The following is an 18,493-nucleotide window of genomic DNA, read 5'->3' on the forward strand; positions in this document are numbered from 1 at the left end:
TTCCTATGTGGGAAAATGTCATCTATGGTTCCCGGGAATGGCATTATTGCCTGGGTATTTTGAAGGGATACATATGGATGGAAGACTCAAGTGAATGGAATGGAATGAGCTGAAATGGTAGTGGAGTAGAACAGTAGGAGGTAGGATGGAATCTCATATGGATATAGGAATAGATGGAGGAAATACCATGAAGGAGTAGAGGGTTGATAGTATTAGAACTCTGCTATCATCATACCTGGGATAAAGATACACAATTAGAAAGATAAAATTTTTCTTAACATATAGAGAAACAGGAGTAAAGGAAGACGGGATAAGGAAGGGACCAAGAGAAAAAAGGGCAAGGGAATAAAAAAAAGGAGGGAAAGAAGGGATACCTAGAAGGGAATACATATCAAGAGGTAGGGTGGTAAGATGAGGGGATAAGTGAGAAACTTTTAGTACAAAACAGGGAAGGATTTTTAGAATCAAACTTATATCAAGAAGTAGGAGGGCATGGTTGGAAGGGATGTGGAAGGGATTTTTGGAAAGGTGAATAGAATAAGAATTAAAGGTAAGGCAGAAGGGGAAAGTGAGGGATGCTTTGTAAAAGTGGGCTAATTTGGAAGAGGATAAAGGAGAATTTTGGGGAAAGTGTGTGAATTGGAGAGGAATTAATCAAAGGGAATTGGATATTTCAGGAGGGATATGGTGGAAAAAAGAGAAGAGGGAAACCAACAGTGAGGAGGAATGGAGTAGAGAGAAATGCACAGCTAGTAACTATGATATTGAGTATAAATGGGGTGAATTCTCCCATGGGAAGAAAATAGTAGCAGGGATCAAAAACTAGGACTTAACAATGTGATGTCCACAAGAAATACACTGAAAATGAAAGAAAGATACGTATTGAATAATGGTGAGGGGCTGGAGCAGAATATACTATTCCTCTGCTGACCCAGAGAGGGGAGGGGTAGCAGTTATGATCTCTGACAGAGTTGGGACTAAAATGGATATAATCATAAGGGATGAATAGGGTAACTGTATTATGTTGAAGGGTGGAGTTACTATGGATAATGAAGCATTTTGAATATTGGATCTCTATGCACCAAATAGCATCCAGCTTTTTAAAGGAAAAATTAAATGAGACACACATGGAAATAGATAAAAAAAATAATAATAGTGGGAGACTTTAAATTTTCCCTCTCAACTATAAATCTAATAAAAAATAGAAATTAAAGAAATGGATAGAATCTTAAATGAGTTAAATATAGTAGATATCTGGAGAGCCCCCAAATAGCTGCATGAGGTTAGCAGTATATCTAACCCTGAGCATACACATGTCAAAACAGTTTCTGGTGGGATAACAATGGTTTAAGAGCATAATATTTTGCAAAAGTCTTATTTTAACACTCATCATACTGTGGAGGTAATTCTGCATTCCTGAGGGGTTGAAGCATTGGAACAAAAAAAAACATACCATTGGGTATGACCAACCTGGAAAGAATTGGCTTTGGAAAGAGTATAGTATAGCCCTGGCAATAGATTGTGTCTGCTGCCTAAGGACCAGTCTAGGTGAATATGGTTCTGGTAATGTATATTAACTGAGAACCAGACTGGTTAAGTTGATCAAATTAAATGGTAATAGATAGGAACATGGAGAAACAGATCTAATATTATATTACTAGACCAGCTGTGAACTGTTTTTTAGAAAACAAAAAAATACATTAAGAGCTGTTAAGCTGTTCATGTTCATTAACCTAGGGACCCAGTTACTAGGATTAGGCCCCAATGGCATTATTGAGAGGGTAAAAAGCTTTGTATGTATGAAAATATTCATAGAAGCTTTGTTTGTAATGACAAAATAACTGGAAACAACACAAATGCAATGATTAGGAGAAATGGCTGAATAGATTGTGATGTAGATGTAATGGATTGTATTATGTTGTTAGAAATGACAAATATTAGAAATATAAAGTAAGGAAAATATATGAAGGGATAAAAAAAGAATAAAAATGGTATATACTATAATTACATTAAAAAAATAACAGCTACAAAATCAAGAGAAAAGTATTGAAATAAAACAAATCCAAAGAGAACTCAGAAGCAGAGGATGGTTATATTAGCATACACATAAAATTTTCATATTTTAAAACAAATTATATAGGATGTGGAGTTTGGTTTTGTACGTACTTTTGGGGTTTTTTTGCATTTGTTATTTATATGTGGTTTTTTTTTTTGGTGGTGGTGGTTACTAAATATATTTAAAAAATTTAAAAAAACTGGGATTGTTGTTTTCCTGGTTGAATTTTAATCATTAGTGTGCAAAAGACAAGCCACATTGTGGGAAAAAAAGAAATAATTCTCTTTTCTTTTTCTCTGCATGGAGAAAAAGTCTATAATTTTTTATTTCCACAACATACTATTTATCTTATCCATTGTATTCTAAGTGGATTTGTCAATATTCTAAATTCTTTGCTGTATCCTAACTGAGCTTTTTAGAATGTTTTTGGGTTAGCATATTGACAAGAATTTAAAGTCAAAATTTCAGAAAAATTTAAAAAAGGTAATTGGATTTGTAGTTTATATTATCTCTTTTCCTTGCTTGAGAAAAAAGAAAACTCATTCTTCTGGTATGTTTATAGCTAGTTGAATCAGTCTTGAGTTCGCATACATATTGTAGGGATTCACTTTTCCAACGTTTTCTGTTTATAGGAACAACATGAGTATGCCAGGAAAATGGCAGGTAGCATTTAGTAGGTACTTCTTTGGCCAATAGAGCTTATGATGGGCCCCTACAGAATAGAATTTGATACCTGAACTTTGCCTTATAGAGTGGAGGACATCATTCAGTTCATTTTAGTTGAATGCTTATTAAACACCTTTCTTTTATAAGTTAGGTACTTGGTAGGCCCTAGGGATGTGTAGAATTTCAGCACCCAAAATCAATCTAGAAATGAGCTAGGAATCATTCTGCACACAACTACAGTGTTAAGCATTTCACATTTGGTTTTTCTTTTTAGGCTTTTGATTCAGGCTGGCTATGAACTGAATGTTCAGGATTATGATGGCTGGACTCCCCTTCATGCTGCTGCACACTGGGGGGTGAAAGAGGCCTGTTCCATTCTGGCAGAAGCACTCTGTGACATGGATATCAGGAACAAACTGGTCAGTGAAACAGACATATAGTAGTCAGTAGTGGGCATAGTGATCAGAAACATGTCAGGAAGCTGTGAGTAGTTAGAGCATCACATTATGGGAGTAAGAATAAATCTTTTTTTAAAAATTAACTTTCACAGATGTATTTTATTTTTACATCACTTATGCTTTTCATTATATCTCTTCTTTCCCTCCCAGAGAGCCATTCCTTATAACAGAGAATTTAAAAAAAGAGTAGGAAAAATAGTTCAGCAAAAACTAACAAGCATATCAATTATATAGTGTTTCCTCACCCATGGTTCCCTACCTTTGACAGAAGTGGGGGGAAGGACCAAAACCAAATCTTGTAACATATTAAAGGGACTATCATTTATGTGCTTCTCTGTATTAGAAAGGACAGTATCATAAAATAGGGATTCTATGGGCAAGCAGAACATGTAAACTGAGTTTGGTCTAGGGACCACTGATTTTGTTGTTGTTTTGATTCCTGCTGGTCTTGATGCCCCTTCTCACTGCCAGGGCCAAACACCCTTTGATGTGGCAGATGAAGGACTTGTGGAACACTTGGAGATGCTCCAGAAGAAACAGAATGTGGTGAGTCTAGAGCTAGTGCCTTTTTATTTAAGTTGCTGTTTGTTATCTACTTTGGGCATCTTAGCCACTTACTTTAGTTATGTCTCTACTGAGAATGAAAAATGAACAAATATGCATTCCTGAGATGGTATTTGGTCTCTTCAGGGACTATCAGACAGCCTGTTATAGAAAAGTATGCCAGAAACCCCTAATGTTGAACTTTGTTCATTATAGCAATATAATGTAACTGCTAGAGTTTTTAAGCTTTTGATGGTCCCTGAATTTTAAACAATGGTTATGATATATCAAAATCATAGTTTTCCCACAGAAAGTACCTAAGTACCTCACAAGTTGGATGTCATTGTTGTAAAAAGTGAAAAGATCTGGAAGCTTTTGTTACTTGAAATTAAAAAAAGAAGCACTGCATTTTAGATCATGGGCACTAGAGAGCTGGAAACATTTATTTCAGAAACTTTAACTATACCCTTTGAAGATTTTTTTTTATCATCATCATAATTATCCTATTGCTCTAAGTATTTAACTATGTGTGTTACTTTGCTCCTGCTCTGCAAAAATAACATAAACATGCCAAGCAATACTCTTTATAAAGGATTTTAGTGTTTTCCAACAGTTTTATATTCCTTGTCTCTTTCATCCTCATCACAATGTTGTGAAGTAAGTATGATTATCCCCATTTTACAGAGGGGCTCCACTATAGTATATAACCTGCTAATGGACATATACCACTAGGGAACATGTGTTGTGGGATTTGAAATCAAATCTTTTCTGATTTCACTCTGCCCCTCACAAAACCAGTAAAAGCAGTGCATAAACATATGCCTGGTGCATAATGATGGCAGAATAAAAGCTACAAAATTATTTGTGAATAAACAGTAGATAATTGACATTGTATACATATGAAGATTTTGGATGGTTTGGGAAAAGAGAATAATGATCATTGTATAATTGGAATGAAGAACAAGGGTAGTAGCCATGGGTGTTCCAAATAAAAAAAGTAGGGGTCAAAAAAACTACTGGCTTTCTTCTTGTCCATCTTGGGATATTTTTTTTTTTACCTTCTAATTAGTGTCAGGTAGGGAGTAAACTGTTCAGAATTTTAGGACAAACACTAAATTCCACTCTCACACACACATGTATACACACACATACATGAGCATACACACAAACCTGTTTATGTATATATAATCAACATAGTTGAATTGAGCTTAGAGCAAGTATGGATAAAAGAAATATAGGTGAGAGTTCAAATAGAAATACATATTTGGAGTGGTTAGCAAATGTATTCCAAGATCCTGAGACCTCCAGAAGTAAGAAAAGAAGGATTTGTTTTTGGGTGTTTAGACAGTATTGAGTCCTGCTATTGATATTTATTGAGTGGAGAGGGAAAAGACTCACAAAAAAAGAGTAACTAAACAAATAAATATAGATGGTTAAGTCTCAAAGAACATCGATTTTTAAAACTGGGAAGGTCATAAGGCTTCCTCTAAATCAGTGTTTCTTAAACTGGAACCTATGGATTTTTAAAAGAAAATTTAAAAGAAAATTTTGAGAACTATTTCAGCATAACTGGCTTCCTTTGTGATTCTATCTATTTTATTTTATGTCTTTTACAATATTATTCTAAGAACAGATCCAAATGGCTCACTAGACTGTCAGACAGGTCTATGATACAAGAAAGATTAAGATATCCTGCTCTGAGCCATGTTCCTCATTTTAAATATCTTCCATATTTTTTTTTTAAACCCTTACCTTCCGTCTTGGAGTCAATACTGTGTATTGGCTCCAAGGCAGAAGAGTGGTAAGGGCTAGACAATGGGGGTAAAGTGACTTGTCCAGGGTCACACAGCTGGGAAGTGTCTGAGGCCAGATTTGAACCTAGGACCTCCCATCTCCAGGCCTGGCTCTCAATCCACTGAGCTACCTAGCTGCGGCCCCCCCCCCCCCCATATTTTTTAAATAATAGAGCAAGGTCTAGAATTTAGACTAATGTACATTGGGATATGTGCCTTATAAAATATAAATATATATATAATATAAAATATAAATAAATAAAATATAAGATATCTAGTGCAATACTTAATAAGTATTTTCAGTGAGGTCCTCTTCCTTTTTTTTAGCTGGAAAGAAGAGAAAACATCTCAATGGAGAGATTCTCTTTGCCTCATTCTCCTTTGCTAGTGATATTGGGATATGTACACATACATATATTATTGTGGGAGCTCTAAGGAGTATGTATTCCCCTTTATAATGTATTACTTAAAAAAACAACCCATATCTTCTGTCTTAGTATCAGTTCTAGGGCAGAAGAATAGTAAGGGCTAGGTAGTCAGGATTATGTGACTTGCCCAGGGTTACACAGGTAGGAAATGTCTGAATCCAGATTTGAATCCAGGACCTCCTATCTCCAGGACACTGTCCACTCTCTCTGTCCACTGATACCTATGCTGCCCCTTTGGTGCATTTCTTCTTACTAGTGATTCTTGTGTTTCAGTTTGCTTTAAGACATAGTAGCAATATTATGCCAAATTATGCTCTAAGCAGAAGAATTAATTGCTAACTCTTTTTCTCTCTTGTCATATAACAGGTCACTAAATTCCTCTGTTTCCTAAATAACAAATACTAATACTATAACCACAATAGTATTCCTAAAACAGATGTGTAATTTGTATGGTTGGGTTTGGGTATAACTGGATAGCCACATAGAGCTATACATTATAATTAAATTTAAATTTCTTCACTGGTAAATTGAGGTTTCCTTTTGGTTTCTTTGCATCCTCCAGTAGTATTTGCTGAATTAGCTAGTAGGTCTATGAATATCCTTTGGTCAAGGCCTTTTATTTTTGTCTTAGATGCTGAGCCTTCTTAACTTTTTTCTTTTTGGAATAAGTGAATTAATATATCGAATCTGCTTTTTCATAATAATTAACCTATAGTGGCATGATCTCTTTGAGTCAGAGGCAAGAAATTGGAGTCTACAAGATCTGGGTTCCAATTTTGACTGTCACTTGTTACTTGTATAACTGGGAGCAAGTCACTTCCCCTTTTTGGGTTTCAGTTTCTTCATCTCTAAAATGAGAGAGTTGGACTAGAGGACACTTTAATATTTTATATGATATAATTCTGTGATTAATTTTACTTTTATCTACTTAGCCCTTTCCAGATTCTTATTTTTTTTAATTAAAAAAATGTCTGGCAAATTGGCAGGGTTAGCTTTAAACTTTTGTGCCTTTCTTGAGTCAAAGCTTCAACTCCATCCATCTTTTTTTTTGCATAGCTGTCCTTTACCTTCCTATCCTAAAAAGTGACTCTATAGTGAGATCCTTTAAAAATACCTAACTCCTGTCAGCATCTCTCCAACATTTCCCCTTCAGTTCTAATGATCATCTTCAGGATAGTCTTGCCATTTTGAGAGCCTCCCATTGCTGCTGATGTTTAATAATCAACAAGCTATTTTTCTTTTTTTTTTTTCTGTTAGCTTCGAAGTGAGAAAGAGACAAGAAATAAACTTATTGAAGCAGACCTGAATGGAAAGTTGCAGAGTGGACTCTTTAAAAAGTAAGGAATTCTACAAAAGGGATAGAAATGGGAGGAATGGGATTTGATCTGACTAGGTTTAGGAGGCACTTAGAGTAGCAACTCCTTCCTAGACACTGAAAATGCATATTTTTGAGTGATGTGAGATTATGGGACTTCAGCATGACTTATGCTCCTTACCCTTTTAGTTCTTCTATATAGCATATTATGTCATATAAGGGAAAAATGAGATTAATTAAAAGCACAGTAAAGCAAAGATTAATCCTTATACCTTTTTGCATGCCCACAGCCCTACATAGGGCCTAAGAGAATTATAACAAGTTCTACTAATTTTCTGTGACCTCTTAGGAATATTTTTGTGGGAATTTCTTTTTATTATTATTATTATCATCATCATCATCACAATAATCACTAAGAATAATAAATATAACACACATATTATTTGCAAGTGTTTTCCTTACAGGAACCTTCTGAGGTTGGCATATACTCAGTGATTGACTACAGATACTTGATTTTGGATTATTTAGAGCTATTTGAATTATTTATTTAATAATGAGGGAGTCATTGAGAATGAGTGAAATGTTTGAGGCTTTGAAATTAGTTGGGCCTATTAGTATTTTTCTTCTCTGAGGAAGAGATCTTGGCCCATTTACATTGATGATGGTGATATTTATCATCAAGATGCTGGTTTTGTCCCAGAGCTAGTTAAGCTAAATGTGCTTGGATAAGGGAGTTAAATAAGGCAGACTTGAGCTAATGTTTCAGAAGAAGGAAATAGGAAAGCAAAGTGTCTTGAAGTGTCAGTACCCTTGTTAATCTTGAATTAAAGTAAATCTCAGAAATCGCTTGCCTTGTTAACATCATTTAGTCTCATTTCTGATTTAGCAAAGAGAAGATTCTTTATGATGAGGAAACACTGAAGTCTCAGGAAGCAGAGGAAGAGATTAAGGATTCTAGCAGCTCTAGCTCAGAAGAAGAAGGTGAAGAGGAAGCTTCTGAGTCAGACACTGAGAAGGAGTCAGGTAATACAGCAATGTTAAGAATATTGTACTCAAATGGGGAAGCTGAGAGACCTCTTCTTTTTTGAAAGCTGTCAGACTTTTAAGTACTCCCAAAGAAACTTTTATGTTTTGGCTTACAATTCTGTGGACTTCATAGCAGAAACTTGCTGTTAGAGCCCTGGTGTCTGTCAGAGTATATTTAGTCATTTGTAGGTAGGTAGGGTTCTTACATGAGGAAACCAAATGTCCTGATCTTGAGTTGGTGGATGATGTGAAGATCAAATTCCAAATTGGAAGATGGAGGAAAAGAGAGCTTGCAAGTACACCTTGGGGCAAATACTTCTTGTTTCTCCTGTGAATAAAATTGCTTTAATATTTTGATCTATATGATTCCTTAAATGCAGCTGAAATCTTACTTCAGCATTTTGGTTTCCCTCAATTCTGTGATTGGTAAGATGGGAAAGGCAAGTGTCACATGGAGGAAGAAAGAGATAGTGTGTTTTTCATCTTTAATAAAAAGATCAGTAGGTTAATTGAAAAATAATTTATGTGCAGTTTTGTTATGCAGTCAGGCATACATTTGGAGAGACTCGTTCACACATACTTTAATTTCATTTTGCCCACTCCTGTGGGTCTAAGGATCTTTTTGAATAGTGTAGAAGATTCATAAAACAGAAAAAGTTCTTATATTTCATCCAATAAAATGAGACCATTAACTTGATACACTTAGTATTTCATCATCAGACTGCATTTCTCTGTGAGGGCATGCATTGGAACACTACAGAATCGTGAATGCAGAATAATTCCAATGTATGCATAGCATTTCTGACCAGAAGCACTGAGTTGGAGGGGAAAAGGCCTTTTGGTAGCTTATGATGGAACTTGTTTTCTCCTAAATACTAATTTTGCCAGGTTACCCATAATAATGATGTTGAAGTCTGAAAATCATTGGCCCTTTGCTGAGGATCATGTCCTACTCATTTTTGGCTTAGAGACCCTGCAACTTTGAAATAAGGCACTCTCTTCTCTCTCCCTGCCTGATTCTCTGTGGCCCATTAAATTTCAGTGCAGGAAGTTGAACAGTTGAAGGCCTGAGAAGGACATAAATGGTAGCTAAATTTATGGCACATCAGATTTCTTTTTGCTCACTCAGATGGAAGGATAGCGTGCTGAGAAATGCTAGTCAAATGCTGACCCAAATGACTCTAATATATGCATACATTAATATTTATTCAGTATCTGCAATGTCTTAGGCACTATCTATCTAGAACAGTCTTCTGGTAGCTTACATGTTAAGATATACTTACAATTCTAGAATTAGAAGAATAGAAGGGCCTCTCTAGACTACTGCAATAATCCCTTAACTGATCTTCATGGCTTTAGTCTCTTCTCTATCTCCAGTCTACTTTGCACAATTCTATCAGCTTATTCTTCCTATAATACTGCTTCATTTACATCTCTCTTCTGCTAGAAAATGGTCAATGGTTCCTCTCTCTCTATGAAATGAAGTTCATCCTCTTTAGCTTAGTAATCACAGCCCTCTATAATCTGTCCTTAGCAACCTTGACAACCTTATTTTATAGCACTTTCCTCCATATATCCTATGCTTCAGACTCCTTGAACATATTTTGCATATTCTTTTTTTTTTTAAGTTTTTAAAACATTATTTTATTTGGTCATTTTCATACATTATTCATTGGAAACAGATCCCCCCGCCCCCCCTGGGTATCACATGTGTCCTTGCTCTGAACCCATTTCCTTGTTGTTGGTATTTGCATTAGGGTGCTCATTTAGCATCTCTCCTCGATCATGTCCCCTCAACCTCTGTAGTCAAGCAGTTGCTTTTCTTCGGTGTTTTTACTCCCTCAGTTTGTCCTCTGTTTGAGGATAGTGTTTTTTCTCGTAGATCCCTGCACATTGTTCAGGGACATTGTAAAGCCATTAATGGAGAAGTCCATTGCGTTCTCTTGTACCAGAGTGTGTCTTTTGCATATTCTTAACTCTGTGCTTCTCCTCATTCTGTTCCTTCAACTTGGAATACTGTAACCCTTTGACTCCCACTCCCCCCATAAGGATAATTTTAGTGTTTTGACTTAAAATCTAAATAAGTGGTTGCCATGGGGAATTCCCAAATATGAAAATACCCAAGTCATCTGGGGATTTATGGAGATTTTAATTAATAAAGAGAGAAGGAATTAAGGGGGGAGAGAGAGAGAGAGAGAGAGAGAGAGAGAGAGAGAGAGAGAGAGAGAGAGAGAGAGAGAGAGAGAGAGAGAGAGAGAAAGAAAATTAATCTAAACTGCTCTGGCTCAGGCTGAGCCTAAGGGAAAGAGGAGTCAGTCTTATTACTCACCATAAGACCGTCTCCGAGCAAGCTCCAGTCCTCCACTGAATATCCTGAACTGACTTCAGAATCTAACTCTACTCTGAACTGAATTGCCTCCTGACTTTTTACCCCTTCCTTTTAAAGAAAATTTTCTCTCATGTCCCCTCCCCTAAATTTTCACATCTACCAATCACAGTAGATACTTTTTTCCAGGACTGCCCATTCTTAGTTCTCATCTTCTTTGGTTCTTACCTTCTCTGGTTAGATTATATCTTCTGAATACTTCACACCTCTTTGTTAAGCTTGCCTTTTGTAAGTTACTTGACCTTTTTGTGATTAATTTAACCTTTACATGTACTTAACACCTTTTTGTATTAGATCTAAAAATAGACCTATCTTAAGGTTCTAGCTTCACTATAAGGTATGAGTTAAGTACCTTCATTGTTCAAACAGGAGTTTACAACTTTTATCTTCCCCTAAAGTATGTCTAATTAGGGTGGAGTAATTTTAAAAGTTCCTAATACATTCCTGATTCTTGTTAGACCAAGTATCTCCATTGTTACAATAAGGGAATAGCTAGAACAAATCTTCTAAAGTACAGTCTGAGTAGTTTTTAAGATTCACACAACCCCCTTCAATGGCTTTTCAAATCTTAAACATTTTCAAGGCCACTTCCTCTGCAAAACTTTTCCTGATAAACCAAAACTGGATGTAAACCTTTATTCTTGTAAACTTCTTATAGTACTATTCTTATGATACTTATCAATAAGCTCTATGTTGTAATTAGTTGCATATAGCATGTTTTATCTTCTTTACTCTATTTATGAGTTGCTATGTAAAGCAATCCAGAAAACAAAAGGAAGTTGTAGATAAAAGGAAAGATAGGTCATAGGCTATCTTTGGAAAGGCAAATAAAGGAGTTATTGTGAATCCAAAGACAACAAGAAATAACATTTCATGGGATACTCACCTTATACTACAATGTTTATGATAATCATTTGCAAAAAAATTTACAGTAAGAATAATATGTTTGAGCATTCGTTGCAGAAGATGAGGAAGTAGACAAATTTGAAAAGAACTTGATAAGCCCTCTCAATTAAAAAACAAAACAAAACATTTTGCCTCTGAAATTAAACATCAAATAGAATGGATATTTCCTTATACATAGTAGAACAGAAAAGGAACATTTCATTTAAAAACTATCACTTTTATTACATATGACGTGCATTTATTTTAACATATATAATAAATTTAACAATTAACTTTCAAAGCTATCCTACTTGTCTGTTCCTTCCTTATCTTCCTTCTGTTCTCTTACATTTAAAAAATATTTTTCCTACTCTCTCTTCTCCTTCCCCTTGGCATTGAAAGAAAAAAAGGGTGGAAAACCAAAGTCAAGTCAACAAGAATTTATGAATAAACATAGGCAAAACAAATTCCCACACTGGCCATATCTAAATATGTTTCTCTTATTCTACATCTTGGATCCATCACTTCTCTGTCAGAAAGTGGGTGCATGCTTCATCTTCCATCCTCTGGAACTGTGTAGTTGGTCCCTACATTGATCAGGCTTTTAGAGTTTCTTTTCTTTATAAAATTGTTCTTATTATATAAGTTGTTTCCCTGGTTCTTCTCATTTGATTTTTCATCAGTACTTTTAAAAAACAAACTCCTTAAATTGGAAATTATGGGGATGTTCATCAGTTGTGGAATAGTTAAACAAATTGTGGTACATGTTGGTGATGGAATACTATTGTGCTATAAAAAATGATAAGCAAGACGATTTCAGAAAAAGCTGGAAAGAGCTGCATGAACTGATTTAGAGTGAAATAACAACTGGGAGAATATTGTACATAGTAACAGCAATATTGTACAGTGATCAACTGTAAAAACTTGACTACTCTCAGCAATGCAGTGATCTGAGATAATCCTGAAAGACTCATGATGAGAAATGCCATCTACCTCCAGAAAAGGAATTGTTAGAGTCAGGTGGATATGGGTCAAAGCATATTATCTCTCACATCATTGTATTTATGGTTTTGTTTTGGGGTTTTGGTTTTGTATGACTATGCTCTTACAACAGTGACCAATATAGAAGTATGTTTTATATGATAATAAAAAAATTTAAATTAAAAGAGCCCAAAAGCTCTTTTAGCTATTAATTATGGTAGAGCCTCCATATTTGGACTCCTAACATTATTATTCTACACATGCTATTGGCAAAACAAGAAATGAATGGCCCTGAAGAAAGCCATTATCTAGAGTAGTGATGAGATCAAGTACCCAAACTGCAACCCTCATTTTGCACATGAGCTGCTTGTTTTACCCCAGATGGGGAGGGAGGAAGCACTCCCTTTGGGCTGCTGGCCAGAGGGGCAGATGGAGTGAGAAATGTCCTCAGGCATGTGTGGAGAGGGGGAGGGGAGCATATATTCCCCCACCCTGGCACATGTGCCATAGGTTTGCCAACATAGGTCTAGACCTAGGACGCCCAGAAGAGATCTAAACAGAAGATGATAGCTTTGATGGCATTGAGGGATCAGTTCTTAAGGAAAACAAATAGAGAATAATTTCAAAGTCATGGAAGAAGTCTGACCTACATATTACCCCCCTTCCCCCAGAAGTGACTAAGTGATACCAGTAAGTGCTTATCCATATGCCTATACATATTTTTATGAAGATAAATCTAAACACAGATTAAGAGCATCTTTAATAAGAGTATTGTACCCCATTTCATATTTGCTGCTATGCTCAGTTTCAGCTCCCCATAACAAGATACCCTTCCTGGATAAGTTAATCATTTATAAACTTATCATCATACTGCTAACTCAAGATTTGATTGACTCTACCTCCCTCAGCCTTCTCCCCCTTCTGATTGGAGAGCAGAGAATCAAACTCCTCCCAATGCCTTTCCTTATAGAAGTCAAAAATTGGACTTGTATACACATACTCTACTTTGCATCTGTTGCCATGGCTAGTTTCAACTCCCAGAATAGGATGGCCCTGCCTTTGGTATCTCTTCCTCCCCTTTCTTTTTGTATGTTATCTCTTCTTTTTCTTTACATTATGAGCATGTTGGGGGGCAGAAAATGTCTTATTAATTGTATCCCCAGGGCTTACTACAGTGCCTGGTATATTGTAGGCACTTAATAAATGTTTATTGGATTAGAATTTTTATTAGAATAGAACAAACAGATTTTCATAGAAAATATTTCACAGTAGACCCCATCTTTATAATCATATAGTTTTTTTGAAAGGTTTAAAGGCTATAAGATCCTAGTGTGCTTACTATTTATTGAGTTCTTATAAAAGCATTTAAATTCAGTAGAACAAAATTCTGCCTTAAAGGCTCTCCTCCAAAAAGATGCCTCTTATATATATAGATTATACAAAATTTTTGATATATAAAAGATGTAACAGAGAACCTTTTTTGTGATTTTCTGGTTATTACTACCAAATGAATTATAAAGAAATCATAGAAGAGTTTTTTTTTGCAGACATAGAAGCACAGAGTTCAAGTTGGAGAAGGATCCCTGAGGTCCTTCTGATCTTTTTTTTTGTTTTTTTTTTAAAATATATTTTATTTGATCATTTCCAAGCATTATTCGTTAAAGACATAGATCATTTTCTTTTCCTCCCCCCCCCCTACCCCCCATAGCCAACGCGTAAGTCCACTGGGCATTAGATGTTTTCTTGATTTGAACCCATTGCTTTGTTGATAGTGTTTGCATTAGAGTGTTCATCTAGAGTCTCTCCTCTGTCATGTCCCCTCAACCTCTGTATTCAGGCAGTTGCTTTTCCTCGGTGTTTCCACTCCCATAGTTTATCCTTTGCTTATGAATGGTGTTTTTTTCTCCTGGGTCCCTGCAAGTTGTTCAGGGACATTACACCACCATTTATGGAGAAATCCATTACGTTCGATTATACCACAGTGTATTAGTCTCTGTGTACAATGTTCTCCTGGTTCTGCTCCTCTCGCTCTGCATCACTTCCTGGAGGTTGTTCCAGTCTCCATGGAACTTCTCCACTTTATTATTCCTTTTAGCACAATAGTACTCCATCACCAACATATACCACAGTTTGTTCAGCCATTCCCCAATTGATGGGCATCCCCTCATTTTCCAGTTTTGGGCCACCACAAAGAGCGCAGCTATGAATATTTTTGTACAAGTCTTTGTGTCCATTATCTCTTTGGGGTACAGACCCAGCAGTGCTATGGCTGGGTCAAAGGGTAGATATTCTTTTAGCACCCTTTGGGCATAGTTCCAAATTGCCCTCCAGAATGGTTGGATCAGTTCACAGCTCCACCAGCAATGAATTAATGTCCCTATTTTGCCACATCCCCTCCAGCATTCATTACTTTCCTTTGCTGTTATGTTAGCCAATCTCCTTCTGATCTTTTTTGTGGATGACATTGTGCCTATTGATTCAAGCCTTGGAGCAATGCAGAGCTTCCCATATGAAGTTTACAATAGCTTGAGAGAGTTTTGACATGACTGTCCATGCAAGAAAAGTCAAGTTGAAGAAAAAATTATATAACCGAGATAAAAATAACCCTAGCATTTATATAGCACTTCAGGGTTTGCCTAGTGCTGAATACAGGTTATCTCATTTGATCCTCACAACAATCTTTAGAGGATTAAGTGACTTACCCAGATGCTACAGAGTTTCTGAGACAGTATTTGAACTCAAGTCTTCCTGACTAACAGTGCTATCCACTGTACCATTTAGCTTCCTCCATGTTCCTCCTTTGTCTAAATTATGACATGCTATTGTATGGCCAAACTATTGAGCTTACCCCTCATTTAATGTAAATGGAACAGACACTGAAAATTAACTTTGGGAAGTTGATTCTTTCAATGATTATAAGCTTTTCTTTGAAATGACAACCCATCCCTTCTGTGGTAAGGAGACTTCAAAATATCATTCTGGGTGATAGTTTCAGGAGGAGATTACAGAGTCATAGAATTTAGAGTTAGAAGGAGCCTCAGTCTTTGTCCAGGCCAGGAGTTCCTTACCTTTTTTTTTTTTTGCCATGAATTCCTTGGCTGCCTATGACCTCCTCCTATAGCTTCTTTACATATATTAGATAAAATATATGAGATTGCAAAATAATTCAGTACTATTGAAATACAGTTTTCTAAACATTATTTACCATCCAAGTTTATGGATCCCCTAAAATATATCTGTGTCCCTTAGGGGGGGAGCATTGCAACTTCAAGTTAATGACTTCTGATCTAATCCAGTTGATTACCTGAAAGAATCCCTACCAAAACATATTCAATAAGCAGTCATTCAACCTCTGGTTGGAAACCTTCAGGAAGTAGAAGTTCATTACCCAGTGAGGGTACCCATTCCTCTTTTGTGCTAATCTTAGGGCCAGTTCTTTGGTGTTTGTGGAAACCCCTTCTGCTGGTGCTTAGTGGTAGTGAGGGGCTTCAGTTTTGTTGTGATGACTCAGAACATCGCCTTTACCTGAGCCAGTAGGTTCTTTGGGTGAAGAGGCCTTCAAATCCCGTGCTGCCCGCACATTATCCCATTCTTTCTGGTCAAACCAATTATTTAATTATGTTGTACTTTGGGATTTTGAAATTTTGCTTTGTTATTATTTTACTTATGCTAATTTTGTCTCCTTGGCCAGATTATAAATTTGTTGAGGTCAAAGACTGTCTTATACTTTTGTCTCTCCCATATTGCTTAGCACATAGGCTAAGCATTAGTAGATGCTTAATAATTGTATTGCTCAATAACTAACCCATCAGATAAAATGAAATTTTTTTAATACTTTCTATACATAAAAAGTTAGATTAAAGCTCATGGAACACCAATTTGATTATCTTCTATTTCTAGCACTCCATTAGTGTTTTTTTTATTTGTTTTGAGTTCAGGGATTTGTTTGGATTCTCGCTTTAACTGCTTTGTTGGATAATTGCCCTTTCAGTTAACAGAGAATGGCTTGAGAGAAGCAAAATTCTAATATTTTTATTTCTTCTCCATTGTCAAACGTTAGATAAAAAGCTGGAGGCTGTTGTCAACCATTCTAGTTCTGAATCAAAGAGCAGCATCATGGAGCAGATACCACCACCATCTCAGAATATCTTCTCTGCTTCTCCTGCCAGAAGGGTGAGTACTTTGAGAAAACCATAAAATCAGCTCCAACATTGTGTAATTTTGTGTAAGACCACGAGGAAAGCTTTAGAATGAAGTTTTATAAAATAATATTAATGTAACCTCTGATAGATACTGTATTTATGATGATTTAGGGTTTATATAAATGCTCTTGAGTTTAAGTCTGTAAAACCATAGAGCTGACTACTAGATAGTAGTATTAGTATTCTGAACCAAAGGAGCCTTTGTTGTGGGAAATTGCTTGTTACCTATTGTTTAAGATAAAGTTAGTTTTTCCTATAAATAATTATGGGCAGTAGTCTAGAGGAGATCAAGATTTCCAGTATTGACTCTTTTGATAGCCATTATGTGCTTTTTGCCCATGCTTTAAAGTTTCTTTGATGAGACTTCCATCTTTGTGCTTTACGGGAAGTTAATAAGAAGATAATAAGGTAATATGGGAAGATAAGAAAAAACTTATGGAAATGTTAAGTACCAATTGCTTCATATACCTTTAGTTCCCTGGGAACCTTGGAGACTAAACATGACATCCATGGCACTCTATGGCACCCATACTCTATCTGATAGAGAGGTAAGGATAGCTTGGCAGGGATGTGTGGAGGAGAGAAAAAGAAGTCTGCAGAAAAGGCTGGAAAAGCAAAGACTCCAGAGCTGTCACTCAAGGAGAACACTCTAATTAGAATGGGGACCAGAAAAAACTGTTGAGAAGGATGAGAATAAACTGAAATCTGGGTCTCTTTGCCTTAAAGACAGAAAGTAAGAAGGGGTCCTCTTTGCCTTTGAGACAGAACAGAGAAGGGGTCTTGGAGACAGAAAGGAGAAGACGTCTCTTGGCTTGGGGACAGAAAGAAAGAAGTCAAAGTCCAGCTCTCTGATTTTCTCTGGTGTGTTACAGTGACTGAATTTCTAGATCTGTTAACCCATTTTCCCAATCTGAATTATATTCCACCATCTTCCTACCTAGGAACTATCCTAGTATTAGGGAAACTCCAACCCCTCTTTCCCTCCATTTTCTTATCTTTACCTTTCTCTCCAATAAATCCCTTACCTATCTTAGAGAAGAAAAAAGAGTGATTTATTTGATACATTACTTTGAGTTGATTGAGAGAGACCAACAGGAATCAACGGGAAATAGGAGGGATGAAGAGAGGAGGGACAAGAAGGGAGGACGGAGGTAAATAGTGGTTGAAGGGAAAGAGGGAGGAAGGGAGGAGATTAGCAGATCTGATCTTTAGTTATCTTTTATCACTCAAATAATCCTTTATTACAGATGGGAGCCCAAGGCATTTTGCAAAAGGTATATCTAAGTCCTCTGAGAGATGTTTAGCAGTGAGAATTTTGAATGGATTTTTGTGAAGATTGCACATTTTTACATATTTTACTACTTACTCCAGGGGTCCCCAGACTTTTTACACAGGGGGCCAGTTTACTGTCTCTCAGACTGTTGGAGGGTCGGACTACAAAAAAAAAAAACTATAAAAAAAATCCCTATGCACACTGCACATATCTTATTTTAAAGCAAAAAAAAAAAAAACCAGGAACAAATACAATATTTAAAATGAAGAATAAGTAAATTTAAATTAACAAACTGACCTGTATTTCAATGGGAACTATGGGCCTGCGTTTGGCTAATAAGATGGGCAATATCCAGTTCCATATTTGTCACTGCTAGCTGTAACAAGTGATGCAAGTATGCATCAGTTAGTCTAGATCTGGTTGGAGATTTCAAATGTTTCATTCTGGAAAAAGTCTGTTCACAGGCATAAGTGCTGCCAAT

General features: G+C 36.1%; 1 protein-coding gene and 1 long non-coding RNA gene across 6 annotated transcripts in view; one reads left to right on the top strand and one right to left on the bottom strand.

Moving 5' to 3' along the window:
* PPP1R12B (protein phosphatase 1 regulatory subunit 12B) overlaps nucleotides 1-18,493 on the top strand; it is a 316,463-nt gene that overhangs the window by 110,344 nt on the left and 187,626 nt on the right. For all 5 annotated transcript variants that reach the window (XM_007481152.3, XM_001363985.4, XM_007481151.3 and 2 more), the window contains exons 5-9: nucleotides 2,997-3,141; nucleotides 3,652-3,726; nucleotides 7,202-7,281; nucleotides 8,146-8,282; nucleotides 16,598-16,710. In XM_007481152.3, the coding sequence (XP_007481214.1) occupies nucleotides 2,997-3,141; nucleotides 3,652-3,726; nucleotides 7,202-7,281; nucleotides 8,146-8,282; nucleotides 16,598-16,710 (550 nt within the window). The remainder of the gene's footprint in view (nucleotides 1-2,996; nucleotides 3,142-3,651; nucleotides 3,727-7,201; nucleotides 7,282-8,145; nucleotides 8,283-16,597; nucleotides 16,711-18,493) is intronic.
* The window catches only part of LOC103098735 (uncharacterized), a 134,686-nt gene that overhangs the window by 49,551 nt on the left and 66,642 nt on the right, over nucleotides 1-18,493 (bottom strand). The gene's annotated exons all lie outside the window — the stretch shown is intronic.

The sequence above is a fragment of the Monodelphis domestica genome, chromosome 2 (genome assembly GCF_027887165.1).
Source record: "Monodelphis domestica isolate mMonDom1 chromosome 2, mMonDom1.pri, whole genome shotgun sequence".
NCBI lineage: Eukaryota > Metazoa > Chordata > Mammalia > Didelphimorphia > Didelphidae > Monodelphis > Monodelphis domestica.